Below are 20,944 nucleotides of genomic sequence, written 5' to 3'. Positions count from 1 at the left end.
TTGCCTTGAAGGAGCCTTTCCTCTGGAGTCTATGACATTGAATGGCATGTCAATACAGGTACTTAGACAATACTTGCTGGTTGATTAGACAAAAGGAAGCTCTTCACTGTGGGAAATATATGGAACTTGGTGTTTCATTGTGGTATAATGCAACTTATATCCCTTGCATTATTTTGTACAGAGAGCAAATTTTTCATCTTTCCCCTTCAATTAAAGCCAAGTTTTTCTCAATTATTGGATGGATAAACAATACAAACGACTGTTTCTTCTCTTACAGGAGTCATTTGTAGGCTCTTTTCTAAAGTTTATTAATGTGTTGTGTTCTGTGGAGGCCAGTTTTTTGTTGTAATTCTCTTCCCCTAATCCTATACATCCTAATGAGATATCTGTTTTCTTACCTGAAGTCTCAGAATTCAGTCACTTATGGTCCTTGACCTTGAGAAGGAAAGACAGATACTTTATTATCTCTCTTATACTATTATATTTATTTTTATACTAAGTAGTTTCTACACATGTATGAATAATAGTATAAAATTAAGTATAGCAGTATAAGAAAAAAGTATCTATTCCTTTTTTCCTAAGGAGAATTTTTTTTAGTGCCAGAAATAATCTACAGCAATGGATATACTTTTTAATTGTTTTAGGAAAAAACCTTGGAGTATGAATCACCCATATTAATTATATCAGAAAATGTTTCCTCAGAGACTGGGAGAAATTTCATTTCTTAAAAGAATGAAGGTGAGATTTTCCTCTGTCTCTTATATTGTCTAAAGGACAGCCACTAACTGCCCATGGACCTTAGGAACTATCGTTTCAAATCAGCCACCAGCACAGCAGTGGTGCAAAGCCACGGATGCCAATCTGAGCTACTCATCCTGAAGTGGCCAACACAGAGGGAAAGCAAGATGGGTGGACCGATTTCTGCTTTGCCTAGTTGAAACTCTCTTTCCACCTCCTAGCCCATGTGAAGCCCATCTTTTATTTTTAGCATGGTACATGAGGAATCAAAACAAGCTTCCAAAGAGTAATGAAAAACAACAACATATGTCACATCCTGGCATTTTTCTGGTCTTTTTTCATCAGCGCCTCTTCTGAGCAATCAAAAGTGACTAAATGTCCCTGCTGAGAACTCCTACATTGGAGCAGAGTGAAGCCAGTCTTCTCAGTGGCTTCCAAGACCTTCATGGTGGCGACACCCATGACCCCAGACTAACACCTGCCACTCTTCCTTCTCACCCCACTCCTCCATGGCTCCCTGGAGCTGTCCTCTTCCCCCAAATACTGGCACTGCCACCCTCTCTCAACTTGTCCAAGACACCTTCTCAATGAGACCTCTCCTGACCACATTATTTAAAAATCACAAATCTATTTCCGGGGCAGGAATAGAGACTCAAATGTAGAAAACAGACATGTAGACACAGAGAGGGAAGGGAGGATGGGATGAATAGGGAGATTAGGATCAACATACATACACTACCATATGTAAAATAGATAGCTAGCTAGTGGGAATCTGCTGTACAGCACAGGGAGCTCAGCTCGGTGCTCTGTGATGACCTAGAAGGCTGGGGTTTAAGAGGGAGGGACATACGTAAACATGTAACTGATACACTTTATTGTACACCAGAAACACAACATTGTAAGGCAATTATACTCCAGTTGTTAAAAATTTTTTAAATAATAAAAATCACAAAACTCTATACCCTGCCAGTCCCAAACCCTTCTATTCACTCTACTTTTTGAAATTACATTTATCATCTTCTAAAACCCTAAATACTTTGCTTACTTGTTATATTTGTTATTATCTTTCCTCTCCCCAAAAAGTTAGTGGAAGCTTTTTGTCTCTTGTTCCTACTGTTTTGTTCACCAAGAATAGTGTCTGGTCTTTATTAGGTAACCAATAGATAACTGTTAATGGTTTATTAATAAATAAATAATCCTTTTGCTCCTTGTCAATATCTGGCTATTTGTACATAACTGCTAGGAAATGGTTATATCTATAAAAAAAAGTCTTATTAGCTAAAATATAAACATTCAAAAGACAGCCATCCTATTTTTAAGCTTAAACAATTGTAGACTCTTAAAAAACTTCTAAATCTAGTTTTTTGTGTGTTTTGATCCCACTATATGAAACTTGATACCAAAAATTCCCACGGCAGCTTAGTTCCTTGTTAAGAGGACAGGGGTGTATTTGGAACACAAAATCTCCATAAAAGGATCATTAAAACTATGGTGTATATTTTCTACATTCACCGCTATTACATTTGGTCTGGGTCTTAAACAGAATTCAGTTTTTAAATCCTGCCGATGTCTAGCTCTTCATGTAGAAATGAAGGCTTCAACAAGCCCTATCTTGAAAGACTATTTGCATAACAAAGTGATTTAGGATAATGCACCCAGAGAGAGGCTCTCCATCCACAGAGGGCAGAGGTCTGCATGTTCCTTGGAAAGCTTCCTTGATCACAAGGATGGTCACAGGACTATCTCTGCACTTAGAGACAATGGTTATATTTTAGGTGTATGTATTGTTCAATCCAAAAATTTGCTTACTCTGTTTCTGTGAACATGAGTACCTGGAGGTATGCATCTCTTTTTCGTTTCTTTTTTTATCTTTTCCATAATTAGAAACCACTCTGATGATAGTTCATTTTAAATCAAGAAATATCTTTGCTTTCCCCAAAGGAGAATTGTCTTGTCATGTTTTATCTTTGTTTGTTTGTTTATCACTCTGAAGAAACCCTTAACCCAGGCAGCATAGCCTAGGTGTTGATAGCTGCTAACAATTAAAACAACATATGGAATAAAAATGCTTTAATCAACATACAGCCTAGAATGGGAAGGAGAGGAGGGTCCTTAGCATTCTTGTGTTTATATTTATTCTTATGATTCTAATTTCATAAAATACACTTAATTCTAGAAAAAAGCTGAGACATTTACCTTATAATCAGAGTTTAATTCTCAGATTCAAAACCATGCCTAGAAATTCAAGCTCACTTTCTGAAAACCTCATTCTCTGTGACCTGGTATGATAGACCAGCATGATCTATTTAACTCCTTCCATTGGAAAAATCCAAGATTATTTTCCAGACTCTGCAATCTGTAAGCTTTCAGCTCTGTTGTTTCTAAATCCCAGTGCTGATAAGGACTGTGGGAACTGGGTTTCCCTGGTGGCTCAATGGTAAAGAATCCACCTGCCACTTCAGGAGATGTGAGTTCAATCTCTGGGTTGGGAACACCCCCAGGAGAAGGAAATGGCAACCCCCTCCAGTATTCCTGCTTGGGAAATCCCATGGACAGAGGAGTCTGGTGGGCTACAGTCTATAGGGTCACAAAACAGTCGGACATGACTGATGGACTAAACAATGAACGACCCACCTCTGCCAAGGTTCTCTGGAATTAGAGAAGCAGGGATCCAGTCCCACTCTCAGCTTTTGTGGCCACGTGATCTTCGAGCTCATCTGAGCCTCCTTTTCCTCACTGGTAAATAAGAGGTAACAATGACACCAATCTCATAAAGTTAAACAATAATAGTAAAGTCTCAGTGAACATTACCTGTCACTATCATTCACATCTTTTAATCCTCATGACAGTTGTATAAGACAGCATCATCCCTACTTTCAGTTCAGTTCAGTTCAGTCGCTCAGTCATGTCTGACTCTTTGCGACCCCGTGAATCACGGCACACCAGGCCTCCCTGTCCATCACCAACTCCTGGAGTTCACTCAAACTCACGTCCATCGAGTTGGTGATGCCATCCAGCCATCTCATCCTCTGTCGTCCCCTTTACCTCCTGCCTCCAATCCCTCCCAGCATCAGAGTCTTTTCCAATGAGTCAACTCTTCGCATGAGGTGGCCAAAGTTCTGGAGTTTCAGCTTTAGCATCATTCCCTCCAAAGAACATCCAGGGCTGATCTCCTTCAGAATGGACTGGTTGGATCTCCTTGCAGTCCAAGGGACTCTCAGGAGTCTTCTCCAACACCACAGTTCAAAAGCATCAATTCTTCAGCACTCAGCTTTCTTCACAGTCCCTACTTTATAAAATGGAATTGAGAAACAGTATGACTTATTCAAAAGCATCCAGAAAATAAGGGATTAAATTCATCTGACTATATAATAACGTTTGCATCTCCCTCCATGACAACTCCTTTGAAGCTATTTGATTTTAACCCCAAAATTCTTTTTGTTTGTAAATTCTGGACCTTAATAATTCTCATTTCTCTGTACTAGTTAGCAATGGTCCGGGTCTGAAAACAGTACCTAGGACATGGGCCCTATGCTGATCCTCAGTTATGCTGAAACACAAGGGATTTTTTTGCTATGGGAGAACTTTCCACTCTGGAGAACCAATCACATAGCTCTGCATCAATGTGTGTGCAAAGCTGTGCCACTTCCTTGGAGTCTTGATAATGTATATTAGCCCCTGAGGTCACCAATGGGCAGAGAGATCAACAGTTAAATAGAAGCAAAGTGAATTTTATATTTATAAGAGCTGGTGAAGGAACTATTACATCTGGGGCCATATCCCTTGGGCTATATATTATATACAATTCAGCCTTATTTCAGATAACAATTCATCTTTTTGGATTTTAAAAGACACTGTGCTTAAAACATTTGTATTATGTTTTAATGACCACAAAAAGAAAATTCATAAACATGATTTGAGCACCGACTGTGTGCCTTGTACTATGTTTGGGGCTAGATAGAGCCCATTCATAATCATTACTTGGAGCTAATAATTGAATGTTGGAGAAGACTCTTGAGAGTCCCTTGGACAGTGAGGAGTTCCAACCAGTCCATTAAAGGAAATCAGTCCTGAATATTCATTGGAAGGACTGATGCTGAAGCTGAAACTCCGATACTTTGGCCACCTGATGCAAAGAACTGACTCATTTGAAAAGGCCCTGATGCTGGGAAAGATTGAAAGCAGGGGGAGAAGTGGGTGACAGAAGATGAGATGGTTGGATGGCATCACCAACTCAATGGATATGAGTTGGAGTAAACTCCAGAAGCTGGTGATGGACAGGGAGAGAGCCCTGGCGTGCTTCAGTCCATGGGGTCGCAAGGAGTCAGACACAACTGAGTGACTGAACTGAACTGAACTGAATAATTGAGTGGAGATGTCAAAGTAATACAGAATAAAATAAGAATTGCAAAAAATATACTAGCCGTGTGTACCTGTTCTTCTCTGAGTCTAATAGATGCTGGGGAACTATTTACTCTGATTGGGAACCTTAGGGAAGGCCTCATGGAGGAAGTGCTATTGGCCTTCAAGAATAAGTAAGATGGTCTGTGAAGGAGAGGGCCTCCCTGGTGGCTCAGAGGTAAAGAATCCACCTGCCAACACAGGAGATGAGGATTCAATCCCTGGGTCAGGAAGATTCCCCTGGAATAGAAAATGGAAACCCACTCCAGCATCTCTGCTTGGGAAATCCCATGGACAAAGGAGCCTAGCAGGCTACTGTCCATGGGGTCACAAAGAGTCAGAAATGACGTAGTGACTAAACAACAACAACAATCTGAAGGAGAGGAAGACAGCATCAAAGCTGAAGAAGCAGCCTGAGCAGAAGTCAGGGAACTATGAATGTTCTACATGTTCAGGAGATGTCAAGGAGTGACTGCAGCTAAATGTAGATTTTATACAGACAGCAGTGGAAGATGAGGGAGTGAAGGTGAGCTGGAGCCCATCATGAAGGCATTAAATGACAGAATGGAATTTGAACTCTATTTTCTACATAGTAGGGAGGTTTTTGCAGGGCAGAGTAACACATTCACTTCACTATTTTTAGAAAATAATTCTAGGGATGATGCAAAGGATGGATTTAGGAAATGAAACATGGAAAAAGACATGAAGCCTTTATTAAGAAACTGTGGAAGTGGATTTCCCTGGCTGTCCAGTGGTTAAGACTTCCAATGCAGGGGACGTGGGTTCAATCCCTGGTCAGGGAACTAAGGTCCCACATGCTGCATGGTGTGGCCAAAGAAATAAATAAATTGTGGAGAAAAGAGAAGAGCATTCCTGGGGGCCAGGGACCACTCACCAGGGAAATAATTTGTCATTTCCCATGGGGAGTGGTAACAAATGAAGGATGGGAAGAAAGAACTGATGGTTTTAGACAGAGTATCTTGATAGAAGTTAATAGGTACCAGATTCCCTGACAAGATTGGAATTTGAGGAAAATCTCATGTTCTAGAGTCATGACAGGCTGCAATGCATTCATAGAATTTGCCAGCTTCTTTCAATAATACCAAGGATAATTTTCTATTTTCAAAGTCTATTTGATAAAAGTAAGCCTCTGAGAAAGTGGTATGCAGGTCAGGAAGCAACAGTTAGAACTGGACATGGAACAACAGACTGGTTCCAAAGACGGAAAGGAGTACATCAAGGCTGTATATTGTCACCCTGCTTATTTAACTTATATGCAGAGTACATCATGAGAAATGCTGGGCTGGATGAAGCACAAGCTGGAATCAAGATTGCCGGGAGAAATATCAATATCCTCAGATATGCTGGTGACACCACCCTTATGGCAGAAAGTGAAGAACTAAAGAGCCTCTTGATGAAAGTGAAAGAAGAGAGTGAAAAGGTTGGCTTAAAGCTCAACATTCAGAAAACTAAGGTCATGGCATCTGGTCCCATCACTTCATGGCAAATAAATGGGGAAACAGTGGAAATAGTGGCAGATTTTATTTTTGGGGGCTCCAAAATCACTGCAGATGGTGATTGCAGCCATGAAATTAAAAGACGCTTGCTCCTTGGAAGAAAAGTTATGACCAACCTAGACAGCATATTAAAAAGCAAAGACATTACTTTGTTGACAAAGGTCCATCTAGTTAATGTTATGGTTTTTCCAGTAGTCATGTATGGATGTGAGAGTTGTTCTATAAAGAAAGCTGAGCGCCGAAGTATTGATGTTTTTGAACTGTGGTGTTGGTGAAGACTCCTGAAAGTCCCTTGGACTTCAAGGAAATCCAACCAGTCCATCCTAAAGGAAATCAGTCCTGAATGTTCTTTGGAAGGACTGATGTTGAAGCTGAAATGTCAATACTTTGGCCACCTGATGCGAAGAACTGACTCATTTGAAAAGACCCTGATACTGGGAAAGATGGAAGGTAGAGGAGAAGGGGACAACAGAGGATGAGATGGTTGGATGGCATCACTGACTCAGTGGACGTGAGTTTGAGTAAGCTCCAGGAGTTAGTGATGGACAGGGAATGCTGGTGTGCTGCAGTCCCTGGGGTCGCAAAGAGTCAGACATGACTGAGTTTCTGAACTGAACTGAAGCCATTCAAAAAGAGCTTAGAATGCGCTTAAATGGAAACCACACCCATGTCCTCTATCACTTGATCTTGGAAAGGAGGCAAAACTACATCAACCCATCTTAGGTTTTCAGCTGTGACTTTTTAGCAAAGACAGATCAACAAAGGAAAAACAAACAAGTTTATTAACGTGTCTATTCATGTATACCTGGCAGACCCTCCGGAAAAATGAGTGGTTTCAGAATTCAGGGCTAAATGCCATCTTAATAGGGAGAAGGAAGGAGGCATCTAAGGGGAGAGTAAATGATTTTTAGGGACCATGAATGGGCCTTTGGAAGCACAGATGGGAAGTGTGATAGTTTGTGGCAAAGTTTGTCTGGACATGGTGTTGACGTCTCATCTCCTCTCCCTTGTTATTATACTCTTATGACAATTAGGTTCTTTCTGGAAGATTTATCTTTAGGCAGATTAGGGTTGTTCAGAGAAAGTTTCTCCCCGAATTTGCTGGCTTCAAGTGCCTATAGCTCAAAACAATATCGCCAAGTAGCATGTATTGGGGGTGGTCTAAAGCCAGCAGCCTGGGAATGATCATATTGATGCCTACAGGAAGCCTTTATAAAAGCCATGCCTTGGAGAGCTGCTTTAAAGTAAGGTTATTCTGAGCCTTGAGCTGCATCTTCTTGAATATACATTTCACCTCTTTCATTTTCTGTTTATTTTTTCTTTCCATGCTTACGCTTTTAGAGGAAAAGTCCGGTAAGAAACAACAAATTCTTTCTATATCTTTGCCAAACATTGTTTATTCTGTTCATTTTCACTGTCTGTATATCTAATGACTGACTGTATTTAACACCTAAACAAGATTCTGAATTTTAAAAACAAATAGGACGTGGCCTAATTATGCCCCATGAGGAAAAGAGGAAGCTGGTTGCTAAGTGATTTTCCAAGCCTGTTATTAAGGGCCATGGGGTGATTTTGTAAAGATTCACCTCTACCCCAATCACACAGGCATATAATAAAATATTTTAGTGTTAAGTTCCATTTATTGCAGCTTCTATTTGGGTTCATCAAGCTACATATATTTTTTTGTTACTTTTTTGGTAATGTACAACATGATAGCATCCTGAGTGAATGCTTGTGAATCCATCCTAGGAGAAGCAAGTTGTCTTTTTCTCTTCTTTTTTTTTTTAATTAATCAGAAAAATTATCCCCTTCTGGAGTTGTCAGAGATAATAAAGAAGATCTTTATAAATCGTAAATCACCTCTTGCTGCTGCTGCTGATGCTGCTGCTAAGTTGCTTCAGTTGTGTCCGACTCTGTGTGACCCCATAGATGGCAGCCCGCCAGGCTCAGCCATCCCTGGGATTCTCCAGGCAAGAACACCGGAGTGGGTTGCCATTTCCTTCTCCAGTGCATGAAAGTGAAAGGTGAAAGTGAAGTCGCTCAGTCGTGTCTGACTCTTAGCAACCCCATGGACCACAGCCTACCAGGCTCCTCTGTCCATGGGATTTTCCAAGCAAGAGTACTGGAGTGGGGTGCCAATCACCTCTTACATGGTCCTTTTTATCACTGGGGTGATTTTCAGTGGCAGCACAAATCTGATAAAATATATCTACATGTTTTTTTTTTTTTTAGAGCAACAATGAAACTGACCTACTAAAAAAAATATTTCATTGTTCTGGGCTGCTCTGCCTAGTTTATTGGGAACATGATCCCAGGATGCTGATACAGGTGACCTCTCCAGTGGAAAATATGAAAATATTGTATTTCCATGTTAAGACCCACTGAGAAGTGGTTGGTTGTCTATTGACCTCACCTAAGTGGATGCTGCAATAATTGCTAGACCTCCCATCCTGCCCACTCACCCAAGCCTGGCAGTCTCTATACCACGTACAGGAAATGCACTGATAGCAATTTCATGGGATTGGAGGAAGGAAGAGCAGAATACAAAGGAAGAACAAAAGATGGAATCAAAATATTACAGTTTATCAAAATATGGACTCCATGACTTGGTTCCCAAGCATAAAATTAGTACGTATCACAATTAATTATTAATAAATGGAATGGCCCACTTCTGAGTAACTGAGAGTCAAGTCTGTGTCGCATGCTATGTGACACATGTATTGTTGGTGTGCTTCTGTAACCTTTTTGATATTTTGCCCATTTCATTTATTCTCTTTGACTCTTTCTCTGAATTATCCAAACTTGGCCACTTCAAATATTAACAAGATTAAATAGCCTGAAGTTTACCCATGGTGCTTTAAAAATTTCCTATTCTTCATTTGCTTTCCTCTTGTTGTTCTTACAGCAATTTTAACTGTAAGTACTCCATTTCATTGCTAGCTGTGCCTTTAAGGATGAGTTTTCCTCTTGCTCCCCTGCTGCATTTTTCTTGGGTAATGCCCATGTTGTTGATATCCAACCCAGGGAACTTTTAGTGATGTCTCGGCTAGTAACAGGCTCTTTGCTTCTCTTCCCATATGGAGTTTCAGAAGATTATTTCTACGAAGTCTTATTGGATCTGATAGGCATTCACTGTCATCTGACTTGTAAGAGGTATAGAAACAAATTTAAATATAGACAAACACAGCAAAATTGGCAGGGGTGGGGGCTTCCAATAGATGCTTGCCAGATAGATTACCCTAAAGCATTTAAAAGCAAATAAAAATATTGATTAGTGTCATAATAATAAACAAAATGATCATATATGCTAATTCTTTCTTAGAAAATTCACTACCATGAATCACTGAATTTGCTATGACTAGACTGCATAAAAATAATATTTGTTTAGTGCTTTGTGGCTTTTCACGCATTTTCTGGTGTTTCCCTATAGCGCTGAATTTTAGCAAATGAGGATGTTGTAAAGCTTCAAAACCTGATGCTGGTTATTTAATGATTTTTGACAAGCTGGACAGATTGTGTTTGGTGACTTCTTTTTATAAATGTCTCAAAACACTTATGCGTATTGGCAAAGACTTAAGTTATCCTAGTTGGCTGAATTTAAATTAATCCTTTTGTGCAAAAAATAAACAAAACAAGGCTGGTGTAGGATAGGGATACTGTGAGGACATGTATTGAAATATTTTCTTTTAGAAGGCATATTCAAATGGCAGAGTATATAAATTTTAAAAATGCAAAATATTCTAAACAAAGATCTTCATTCTAGTGACCAAATCATAAATTAGCAGAGTATACCCATTTTGAAAATAGCCTCAAAATACAAAGTAAACCTGATCTCTAACTTGAACATCAAAATAAAAGTAGAGGGGGAAATAAAATGCTTTTCAGTACCTTCTCCAGAATGCATCAGAAGATGGAGAAAAGTTGAGGAACTGAACAATTAATGTTTAACTAGGAACACAGGAAATTTGTTCAGAAAACAAATAGACCAACTGCAACGTCCCTGTTTGAGTAATCAGGTGAAATAATAATAATAGTATATAAAAAATTCTCTGAGAGCTTATTATGTGTGATACAAATGTCTGCAATCAGAGACAAATTGGCCACCTGCAGATTCTGAACAACTGAAAAGATGTTTTGTTTGGTCATGCAAACAATCTGATTGCCATTTAAAAATCAGAATCAATAGGCCTGTTCTCTGACAACTCTGAAGATTCAGCAGGATTAGGCCCATAATTTGTGTTCAAGTGGCCCTGAGTTGTGGCCACTTCACCGAAGCTCCATGAAACTCTCATGCCCTGATCCATAGCTTTCCTGCTCCTTGCCCTGCATGCTTTTGAGTCTGCAGTTCAACACAGAGAGTGTTCAGCTTCCAGAATATATCAAGATCAGATGCTGAATGTTTCCTTCCACCCTTGAAGCAAATTCTATATATTGGTAGAACAATATATAGAAGCAAATTCTGTATATTGGTAGAACAATTGGTAGAACAATTCTGAGGCTAAAGGCCTCAGAATTCTGGGGAAATGACAGGAAAAAGAGTAAAATAAACTATTGACAGGAAAGACCCTCCCCTCCTGGTTGAGAATGATTTTGCTATTCAGCAAAACCTACAACCACTTTATGCTCCTTAAAGGTGATAATTAGTGTAGAAAACGCCTTTCAATTTGGCTTATGGAATCCCTTTCCTTTTGAAGGTTTCAGATAGCTTTTAATTATGGACCTTGAAGCTTTGGGTCTGAGCTTTTCACAGCTTTTAGCTGGATCTTCTGGATTCTTGTGAATAAGCTTGTGACTACATGAATTTCAACAGCTGTTACTTGAGGTTCCTTTTTTCATGTTACCTTACTAGAAAACATACAAACAGGAACTATTGATTAAACTACATAGGTTTTTAACTGATTGAACTTAATTTGGGTGAATTAATATAATTGAAGTTATTGTGACAAATGTCCTCTATAATCTTAGTAAAGATTATTGAATTTAAGTTTCTGCCTCTGCATAGTTGAAATATACATTTAATTTTGCATTATTTCTCATAATCATCTTGGGGGAAATTGCATTAATTTTAATCCCCTCTTTGCTGTATTTTATGCTGCTTTTAAGAATGAATTGTTTGTCATGAAATTAAAGCTAAAATCATAAATGCCCACAAAGTTCTTTAGAGAAGAACTTTAGCCTGGTCAGTAAAGAATTATAAACTCTAAATCTTTATATAAAAGAGTGCTTGAATTTCTCTCAAAAGACAGTAACAATTTGTCAGTAAAAGAATTTAAGCCAAGAAATACATATTCATGTGTCCTTTTTTCTAATTTTATTTAAATTGCATCATGCATATATTTATAAGAAAGGTGGGATCAATATGGAACAGAATCAGAAAACTATGGCACATAATAACGTCTAAAATATTTCAAGTAAAATCAACTAGAGTAAGTATTTCTAAAATCCTAGCTTACTTACCAGTTCCTGGCTCCCTGTCTTTGGAGTCCTCCAACAACATCAGGCTTGGTGTCCTAGAAAAAACATGAGTTTAGCAGACCTGAGCTCTAAAGTCGGTTTCTGGTTGTATCCATTTCCTAGCTCTGGACCTCAAAGCCTCATTTTGCTCTCTATATCACAGAGGCAGTTGGCCTAGAGATCCGTGGAAGCCCCCAGGTATACATGACTATAGGTTTTTATTTCTTGTCTGTGTTCTAGAGGGTAGAATCATCTTTTTCATTAAGCAACCTTCTAGATATTTCTGAGTTTGTGCTTCCTGCCCAGATTTTGAAATTTGGCCAGTACTGGGTTCCAGGCAACCTCTGGTGAACTCATGGGCTAAGCCATATTCCTGAAAATGAAACTGAGAAACAGCTGCTTCTCCATTCGCATCACAGTCACTCTTGTTACTAAAGACAAAGCCTAAAGAGGGAGAGCAACCAGAGGTTGTTGGGGTAAATTGATAGCAGCCATGATCAAGGTTTGAAGAGTGAAAGAAAGAAGTTGAATGTCAGCATCTTGTATTTTTCCAGGCATCTGGCCCACAGTGTTTTATTGCTGCTGGACAGTTTTTAACATTCCCCCCTGCACTTCTCAGGAGCTCCTCATCTTCCCCGTCACAGTCTATCCATTTGTAGAGGCTGCTTAAGGCACTAGGCCAAGAATACAGACTTTTTAAAAAGTTCTTATCAGCACTCATTTCACCGAACACTAAAGAGAAAAACCAGGCAAAGAAGAGGTATCTCTTACCCTGCTTCTGATTTTTGGAGACTCTGATTAAAGCCTGAATTATGTGGGAAATCCATCACATCTATGATGTGTGCTAACACTCTATTGTGTGGGAAAACAGTTTTCTCTGTACTACCGTCTCTAAAATTCCCCTCCTCAAACATTATGAAGAAAACTCCTTATGACAATACATTTAAAGCTATCAGTAAAGTTTTCTTGTATGTTTCTGCTTTGTCTGTACGTACACATAACTGAAACTGGTACCCATTAGCAAAGCTATATCATACAGTGGATATATTCCCTTTAAAGTTCTCCAAAACCTCCTTGATTTAACTAAGCCACAAACACAATGACTGTCTGCCTTCCTTTGGCCTGATTACTTGGAGTGAGTGTTTAGTTAGTTGTTTATGAAGTCTTCTATTACCCAAGCCTGTTGACTGATCCATCATTCTCTGACTAGGTATCTGTTCTCTCTTCCTTTTTGCTGATCACAGAGGCGCAGCCCGGTAAGAACCCTCAACATTTTTACCTTAAACCTTTATAGAGATAACTGTTGCCTAGGCAAGGTGGCCAGTTTGTCTTATTAAATTTATGATAACCCAGTGTAAATGAGGCAGACAAATTAGGTTTAGTGGCTGTAAATCTCTGGTCTTATATGTGTCAAGAGCATGTTTTAGGATCATCAGAGCATGTTTCCATAACAAACTAAACTAATACAATAGGTATCCCAACTCCCAGTGCTAAATATGAAAAATGTGGTGTGTGTGAGTGTGTGAGTGTGTGTGTGTGTGTGTGTGTGTGTGTGTGTGGTGTGCATGTATGCAAGCTCTGGAGATTATCCAGAAATCAGCATAGACATTTATAGCAAGGTGATAATAGAATAAGAAAACTATAAAGAAAACCAGGAATGTGTAAGCCACATTGTTTTCAAACCTAAATTTAATATAAGTCCTTGGATCATAACTCATATTTGTCAGTATACTGATATACAATCATGCATAATCATAATTTTTATCTTGGGAGAAATAGACATGCTTTAAAGTCAATCTTTCTAGGTTATCACATATATATATTTCATCACTGGAGACAAACCAGTATCAGTTTGCACTGTCCAGAGTAAATCTTAGTCAGTTTCCTCAGGTTGAAAGTGTGATAAATTTGAAGCAACAAGAAGAGTCTTTGCTATGTTTGAAATAACCTCCACCTGCCTGGTCAGTCCCTTGAGAGAGGTAATGGAACTGAAATAATGCGCTTGGAAATTAGGCCTATGCCAATTTGATCAATCAGTTACTCCTGGAGGCAAATATTCTGTGCCAGCTGACAAGCTGTGGTTCTCTGATTAAGCCACAGAGTTGATGATCAAAAATACCACCTGCAGGGACTATATGGCTGATTCCAGTCCAGCAGTTGGGTAACGTCTCAGATTATGACAAGTTACTCCTTTTTTTAGTAAAAGGAAAAGAGTGAATTAACTAATTCAAAATGCGGTAAGTCTGTTCACAGTCTACCTATAATGACAGTCCTTTAGAGAAGGAAAATGTGGTCACTTAGGGAGGAGAAGGTTTTAGAATCAATAGGCGTTTTTCCTGAACGTGGTTTGTGTGGTCAGTATCACCTTAACCTTGCTTTGGATTTGTCCTGCATTGACATCAAGGCCATCAGAGATCTGTATGCCAGATCCAGGGACAATGGGACTTGCTTTTCTGTTGATGAATGCTTACTGCTGATGGTTCGAACATCTGTTCCTTTCTAAATTGATGTGATTTTATTCTTTCTAATTTCTAAATAACAGTTTGCTTGCATATTTCTGCCATGTCTTGCTTCCTCTTGAATAGTGATTGTTCATTCATGAGGAATATTTAGTAAAATATTACAGGGGCTTCTTGTCTAGTACCTCTCAGCAATAAATGTCTTTCAAATGAATTGATACACTGGGAAATGATGAATACCAACAAATACCAAACAAATAAACTGTATATCTTTCTTAGTTTCATGAGTATTACATTTTAAATAAAGGGGTAAGACAGAGATCAAAAGGTCTTCAATACAGCTTCTGGGGTCCCCCAGCTCCTTAATTTCAGGTCTCTTTATACTAAATAGGTCCTTTCCCTCAATGTCAACCTCATGATTGACTACTTGGACCTAAAGCCCCAATCTTTTCCTTCAGACCTTTTTAATAAAAATCTGACTATTTGAGGCTCTCCAACCTGAAAAACCATTTGGATTACATTTAAACAATTGTTGTCTTATTATTTTGTCTATGGAGTCTTATTTTCCAAAAGCCAACCTGTATCAAAACTCTCATAATGACCATAGCTAATTTAAATGATCATATTTATTTAATATAGGCATTAATTAAAACAAGTGTGTTAACTTAATTTAAAATACTGATTTAAAATGTTTGTTAAATAAAGTATTTATTAATTTAAAAAGATTTTTCCTAATAACATAATAATCTCTATGTGGCACATGTATGCAAATTATATTATTAGGCAAAACAAGCCAGAAAATATAGTTTGAGAGATTAGGCCAGTCATCAGAAAACATCTAGTGGATCCTTATTCATGCTGAAACTGTTCCACTATTGCAAATGATTTCAAGATGAGACAAAATTTTGATAAAACCTTAGGAAAGAGGGAAAGAAGATTCTTACAGGTCTGTTACAGAGATGCTATATTTGTCCTAAGTTATGCTATCATTTGAGAGAAGAAAAATCTGTGACCACCAGATTGAGCCTTTACTAAAGTAGGAGTAGAAATAAATGTGTGTTTGGCTATCACCCACCAAACTTTTAATTGTATGAGTTTTGAAAAGTTTCTTGTTCTTGCAGTTCCCCATCCTAAACTCTGCCCCTGTCATTCTCCTAAGGAGGCCCTGCCAACCCATGCCCATCTTATGAGACCATGCTTCTAGTGGTCTGCTTTTCTGGAAGCATCACATTCTAAGAACCTTTCATGGTGATTTTGAACTAATCCTTTATTACCAAAAAAAGTTTCTGCTAGGGCCTGAAAAAAATCTGAAAAGGACCTTCTCAGATTATTCTTGCCAGATTATCCTTGCCAGGGAAATTTGCATTCCAATAGGATCACAATGCCTTGAGCTAAAGGAATGATTCCCACTTGATAGATCGGTGCCCCCATGGCAGGCATGTAAAAGAAACTGAGGTAGAGAGCGTTAGTGGGGAAGAATGGAATTCTCTGGTTACCTGAATAGATCAGTCCATTCAGAGGTAATGCCTTCAAATTTTCCTTGTTTTTAACATTTTCCACATGCATCTTTAAAAATTGCATTAGTCAACTAATGACTGTTTCTACAAGCAGCTTATGGACCCCATTCAGTAAGAGAAGAGAATACACCTCATACATATAATTTTAAAAATTAAACATAAGTTAAACTTGGATATACTTTCTTGTATGCTAGATCTCAAGATTTTTTTTTTTTTTACTTTAATTTACTAAATCTACCCAGGTAAGGGTTTTTTGTTTTTTGTTTTTTCCCCTGGTTTGGAATATTTATTACTTTTCCCTCCTCTCGGTAACCATTAAGTAAAGTGAAAATTTTATTTATATGTGGGTGTCTATAATTTTTAACTTGAATGCAACGCTGAAAAAAAATTCATTTTTCTCCATCTGCATTTCTTTAAGTTCAGTTTAATTGCAATGACAGAAATATACATATTGTACGTATATGTGGTCTTAAACCTTATAGTGTCTATTTCTAATTCTAGGGTGCAATTAAAAGGAACTTATCCAGTAAGTATATCTTAGCTACCAGAAATAGAGTACAATTTAAAAGACGAAACAGTTCCCTGGATCTTGGAGTATATACACATTTGACATATAAATTCTTAGCTTGATTTTTAAGGCTGATGAATGTCTACAGCAAAGAAATCCTGTAATGGTAAAAGGGCTCAGTGGGTTCTGAATGATTAATATTTAAATCCTAAAAGTGAATATGTTTTTGAATAAACATTGCTATTACCTTCCTTGGAGAAGGAAATGGCAATTCACTCCAATATTCTTGCCTGGAGAATCTCCATGGACAGAGGATCCTGGCAGGCTACAGTCCATGGGGTCACAAAGAGTTGGACACAACTGAAGCGACTGAGCACACATGCTGTATCATTTGACTTCAGAAATGAATTTAATCAAGTGTGTGTTTGCTAATTGGAGTAGGGAGAGGAGGAGGGCAGAAGGAACTGAAGGTAGCTGCAATACCCATTCTTGTGTATTTGATATGAAAATTTTAGTACACCAAAGTGATGTGAGATAGGTTATAATATACATGTGGCATGATTTTCTTCTGCTGCATACAGCACATTCTAGGAAATTTTAAATAAATGGTTCCTAGTTAAAAGTATAACATTTTCTTGGCATTTCAAGAAAAGAACAGGCAGAGAATGCTGGATTCATGCACTGTGTACATATGGCCTGGCTTGGTATTCTCATGGTAATTGAAATGCAGAACTGATCAAGGCAACAGGCATTCAAAGAACAGTGTGCTATTCCACTAAGCTCTGCAGTGTACAAATCTTCCATTTGATGGCTCATCATGGTAATTCCTTGATAAGGTTTTATAAATGCCAAAGAAAATGCTACTACTTATGCCTAATATATGACTGTTGCATTGCCAGGGGAGTTTGTTCCTGGGTTTGTCTTGCAAAGTTTTCACATGGAGTTGCCTATTTGTGGGATTTAAATCTCTGTTTTCAAACATAGCTCATAAGACATAAAAGAAAAAAATGGTAAAAATATGCCTAAAAACTTTCTTTGTCCTATGCATCAGGTGAAGAAGTAGCGAGACCCAGGCGTTCCACACCAACTCCAGAGCTCATAAGGTAAGCATGAAAGATGTTAGTTGTGTTTTATGCAAGGTATCATGCACTAGTAACAATGGAACAAATCTCCTTTGAGCTAAACTCTCAGCATCTAATAACAAAGGGTCTGCTCTGTGTGTAGGTCATCGCAGATTTAAATATGTTATCATTTTGCCTAAGTGAAGCCTGAGGGAGACCATTAAGGAAGTACTCTGTAGTCATCTCGGAGAAGGCAATGGCACCCCACTCCAGCACTCTTGCCTGGAAAATCCCATGGATGGAGGAGCCTGGTAGGCTGTAGTCCATGGGGTCGCTGAGAGTCGGACACGACTGAGCGACTTCCCTTTCACTTTTCACTTTCATGCATTGGAGAAGGAAATGGCAACCCACTCCAGTGTTCTTGCCCGGAGAATCCCAAGGACAGTGGAGCCTGGTGGGCTTCCATCTCTGGGGTCGCACAGAGTCGGAAACAACTGAAGCAACTTAGCAGCAGCAGTAGCAGCTGTAGTCATCTAAAGTAACATCTATCAGAATATGCAACCCTACACTAATGACAGAGTTAAAGGTCTACGGGAAGACATCATTTGGTATATGGAATGCTGATCTGAACTATGATTATATTGCCCTACAAATAGTAGCCTGTTATTATTAGAGAAATGTGAATCAAAACTACAATGAGGTATCACCTCACATGGGACAGAATGCCATCATCAAAAAGCCTACAAACAATAAACCCTGGAGAGGGTGTGGTGAAAGGGAACCCTCTTATCCTGTTGGTGGAAATGTAAATTGTTACAGCCACTATGGAAGACAGTAGGAAGATTCCTTTAAAAACTAGGAATAAAATTACCGTATGATGCAACAATCCCACTACTGGGCATATAACCTGAGAAAACCATGATTCAAAAAGACATGTGTACCCCAGTATTCACTGCAGCACTATTTACATCAGCCAGGACATGGAAACAACCTAGATGTCCATCAACAAACAAATGGATAAAAGAAGTTGTGGTTCATACATACAATGGAATATTACTCATCCACAAAGAGAAATGAATTTGAGTCCGTTTTAGTGAGGTGGATAAACCTAGAGCCTGTTATACAGAGTGAAGTAAGTCAGAAAGAACAAAACAAATATCATATATTAATGGATATATATGGGATCTAGAAAAATGGTACTGATGAACCTATTTGCCGGTCAGGAATAGAGACACAGATGTAGAGAACAGAACTGTGGCCCCAACGAGGGAAGGAGCGGGTGGGACAAATGGAGAATAGCATTGATGTATGTATATTACCATATGAAAATATGGTAATGGCAGTCGCTGTATAACACAGGAAGCTCAACCTGGTGCTCTGTGACGACACAGAGGGGTGAGATGGGGGATGGGTAGGAAGGAGGTTCAAGAGGGAGGTGACATTTGTACACTTATGGCTGATGTACATTTTTGTATGGCAGAAACCAACACAACATTGTAAACCAATTATTTTGCAATTAAAAGTGTTTTAAAAAAGAGCAGCCTGTTTAGTTGGATACAGTTTTGTGATACATTCTACATCAGACACCAGAAGAATATTCTATTTTGTTTTCTGATTTTGGCAAGGCATTATATTTTCATACTGTGTAATCCCTGGGATAAGTAAGTCTTGTGAACATAAGCGGTGTTTCCCTGCAAAGACTCCTATTTCTATCTAAACGCTAGATCCTTTTACCTTTCCCTCCTCCTTTAACCCCTCTCCTCTCCTCTTCACCTCTTATCCCCCAGCAAACACACAAAACTAATTAGAACCAATGAAAGAAATCAGGTCTGGGGAAGAAACGGAGACAATTTATGCGCCTTTTGTTAATAGTCAATTTAAGCAATAATTAGTTAAAAGGATGAGCATTGAACTTTTTACCCTTCTTTTCTCCCTGATTTTTCAATATTCTTCTCTTTCTGAGACGTGCAATATTAAGGTGTTAGGAGATTATAATTAGTCTACTGTGTAGGGTGGAGGGGGGAGGATGAAGTTAAAAGTTGGTAGACTAAGTTTCTTATTCAAAGATGAACTTCCTGGTGGCTTGTTCCTTAATTTCCCTGTGCCTGACATTCGCTGACCATGCTCTGCTTTACCTACAACACAGAGATGCAATGAAGACAGATATAAATGGTTTTTGAGATCTTATGAGAAGAAGGTGCTTTGCAGTAAACAGTTATCTTTAGTATTATCTCTTCTAGGTTTAGAGAATCTGATGCTTTTAAAGAGTTTCTCTCTGTCTTATTTCTGTTGGACCAGCCCCCTGGCACCCCATTGAGAACCAGGGATCTTACCTCTTACTAATTCTTTTGTCCACATACATTTGACATCTTCATATATATGCTTTTTAGCCTCTCCAGAGCGTGAGTGCATATTTATATATGTACCTAAGTGCACACGTACATCAGCCTTACTGTGGAAGATATTTGAGGGCTTTATATCTCTTTTGACATTAATATTTCCTTTCTCTATGTTTTGCTGTAATGTGTGTGGTTTAGCAAAAAACCTTCAGAGGACACCACGGCGCTTGCTCCCCTCTTTGGTCCACCATTAGAATCAGCTTTTGATGAACAGAAGACAGAAGGTAGGAAAAACTGTGTATCTATGGATTTGTTTTTCTTTTCAATAAAGTATAACTCGTCTAGAGTAAATGTGTTTTGAGGCATGTTTTTGATGTATCACTAGATCTTCATGTGAAAGAATAGTTCTGATCTAGGTGTGTTATCAACATGGGAGTTTAGTTTGCAGACCTCTTAGTATTTCAGGATTTGAAATTTTACCTCCAGAGGTAGCTAAGAGCTAACAAGTTCACTCTTCAACAAGTTCACTCTTCTTTCAGTAATAATTACTGAAAATCTGTACAACCCACTGGTCAGGGAGTAGGTGGTTTATGAACCAAACTGCTATCACTATGGAGCCAGACCTTCAAATTCCTGATCATAATCACTGTCATTGTGATCTAGCCTCTGTGACCACATTTTCTCTCTTGTCCACCTCATCAGTGGAGGTGTCAATTGGACTGCTCACAGAACAGACACTGTTTGCAAACTCAAGACCCAGGAATGACCTTAAATCATTTAACAACTTAGAAAAAAGATGTTTTGAGAGAAATATCATTTTGGCTGTTATTGTTGGATTTACCTACTAAATTTAATTCCTAGAATTAAATATTTTAACTTTTAAATATTAACCATTTTTGGATGGCTGTGAATAATGTATACCTTACTGACATAAACTCCTTATGAAAGGG

At 38.6% G+C, this 20,944-nt stretch overlaps 1 protein-coding gene across 16 annotated transcripts in view; it reads left to right on the top strand.

Moving 5' to 3' along the window:
* The window catches only part of SGIP1 (SH3GL interacting endocytic adaptor 1), a 238,198-nt gene that overhangs the window by 130,507 nt on the left and 86,747 nt on the right, over window positions 1-20,944 (top strand). For all 16 annotated transcript variants that reach the window (XM_070786382.1, XM_070786374.1, XM_070786373.1 and 13 more), the window contains 3 exons: window positions 16,588-16,612; window positions 17,646-17,697; window positions 20,193-20,278. In XM_070786382.1, coding sequence (XP_070642483.1) covers window positions 16,588-16,612; window positions 17,646-17,697; window positions 20,193-20,278 — 163 coding nt within the window. The remainder of the gene's footprint in view (window positions 1-16,587; window positions 16,613-17,645; window positions 17,698-20,192; window positions 20,279-20,944) is intronic.

Source organism: Bos indicus, chromosome 3 (genome assembly GCF_029378745.1).
Source record: "Bos indicus isolate NIAB-ARS_2022 breed Sahiwal x Tharparkar chromosome 3, NIAB-ARS_B.indTharparkar_mat_pri_1.0, whole genome shotgun sequence".
Classification (NCBI taxonomy): Eukaryota; Metazoa; Chordata; class Mammalia; order Artiodactyla; family Bovidae; genus Bos; species Bos indicus.
This window is presented reverse-complemented; position numbering and strand designations above follow the sequence as displayed.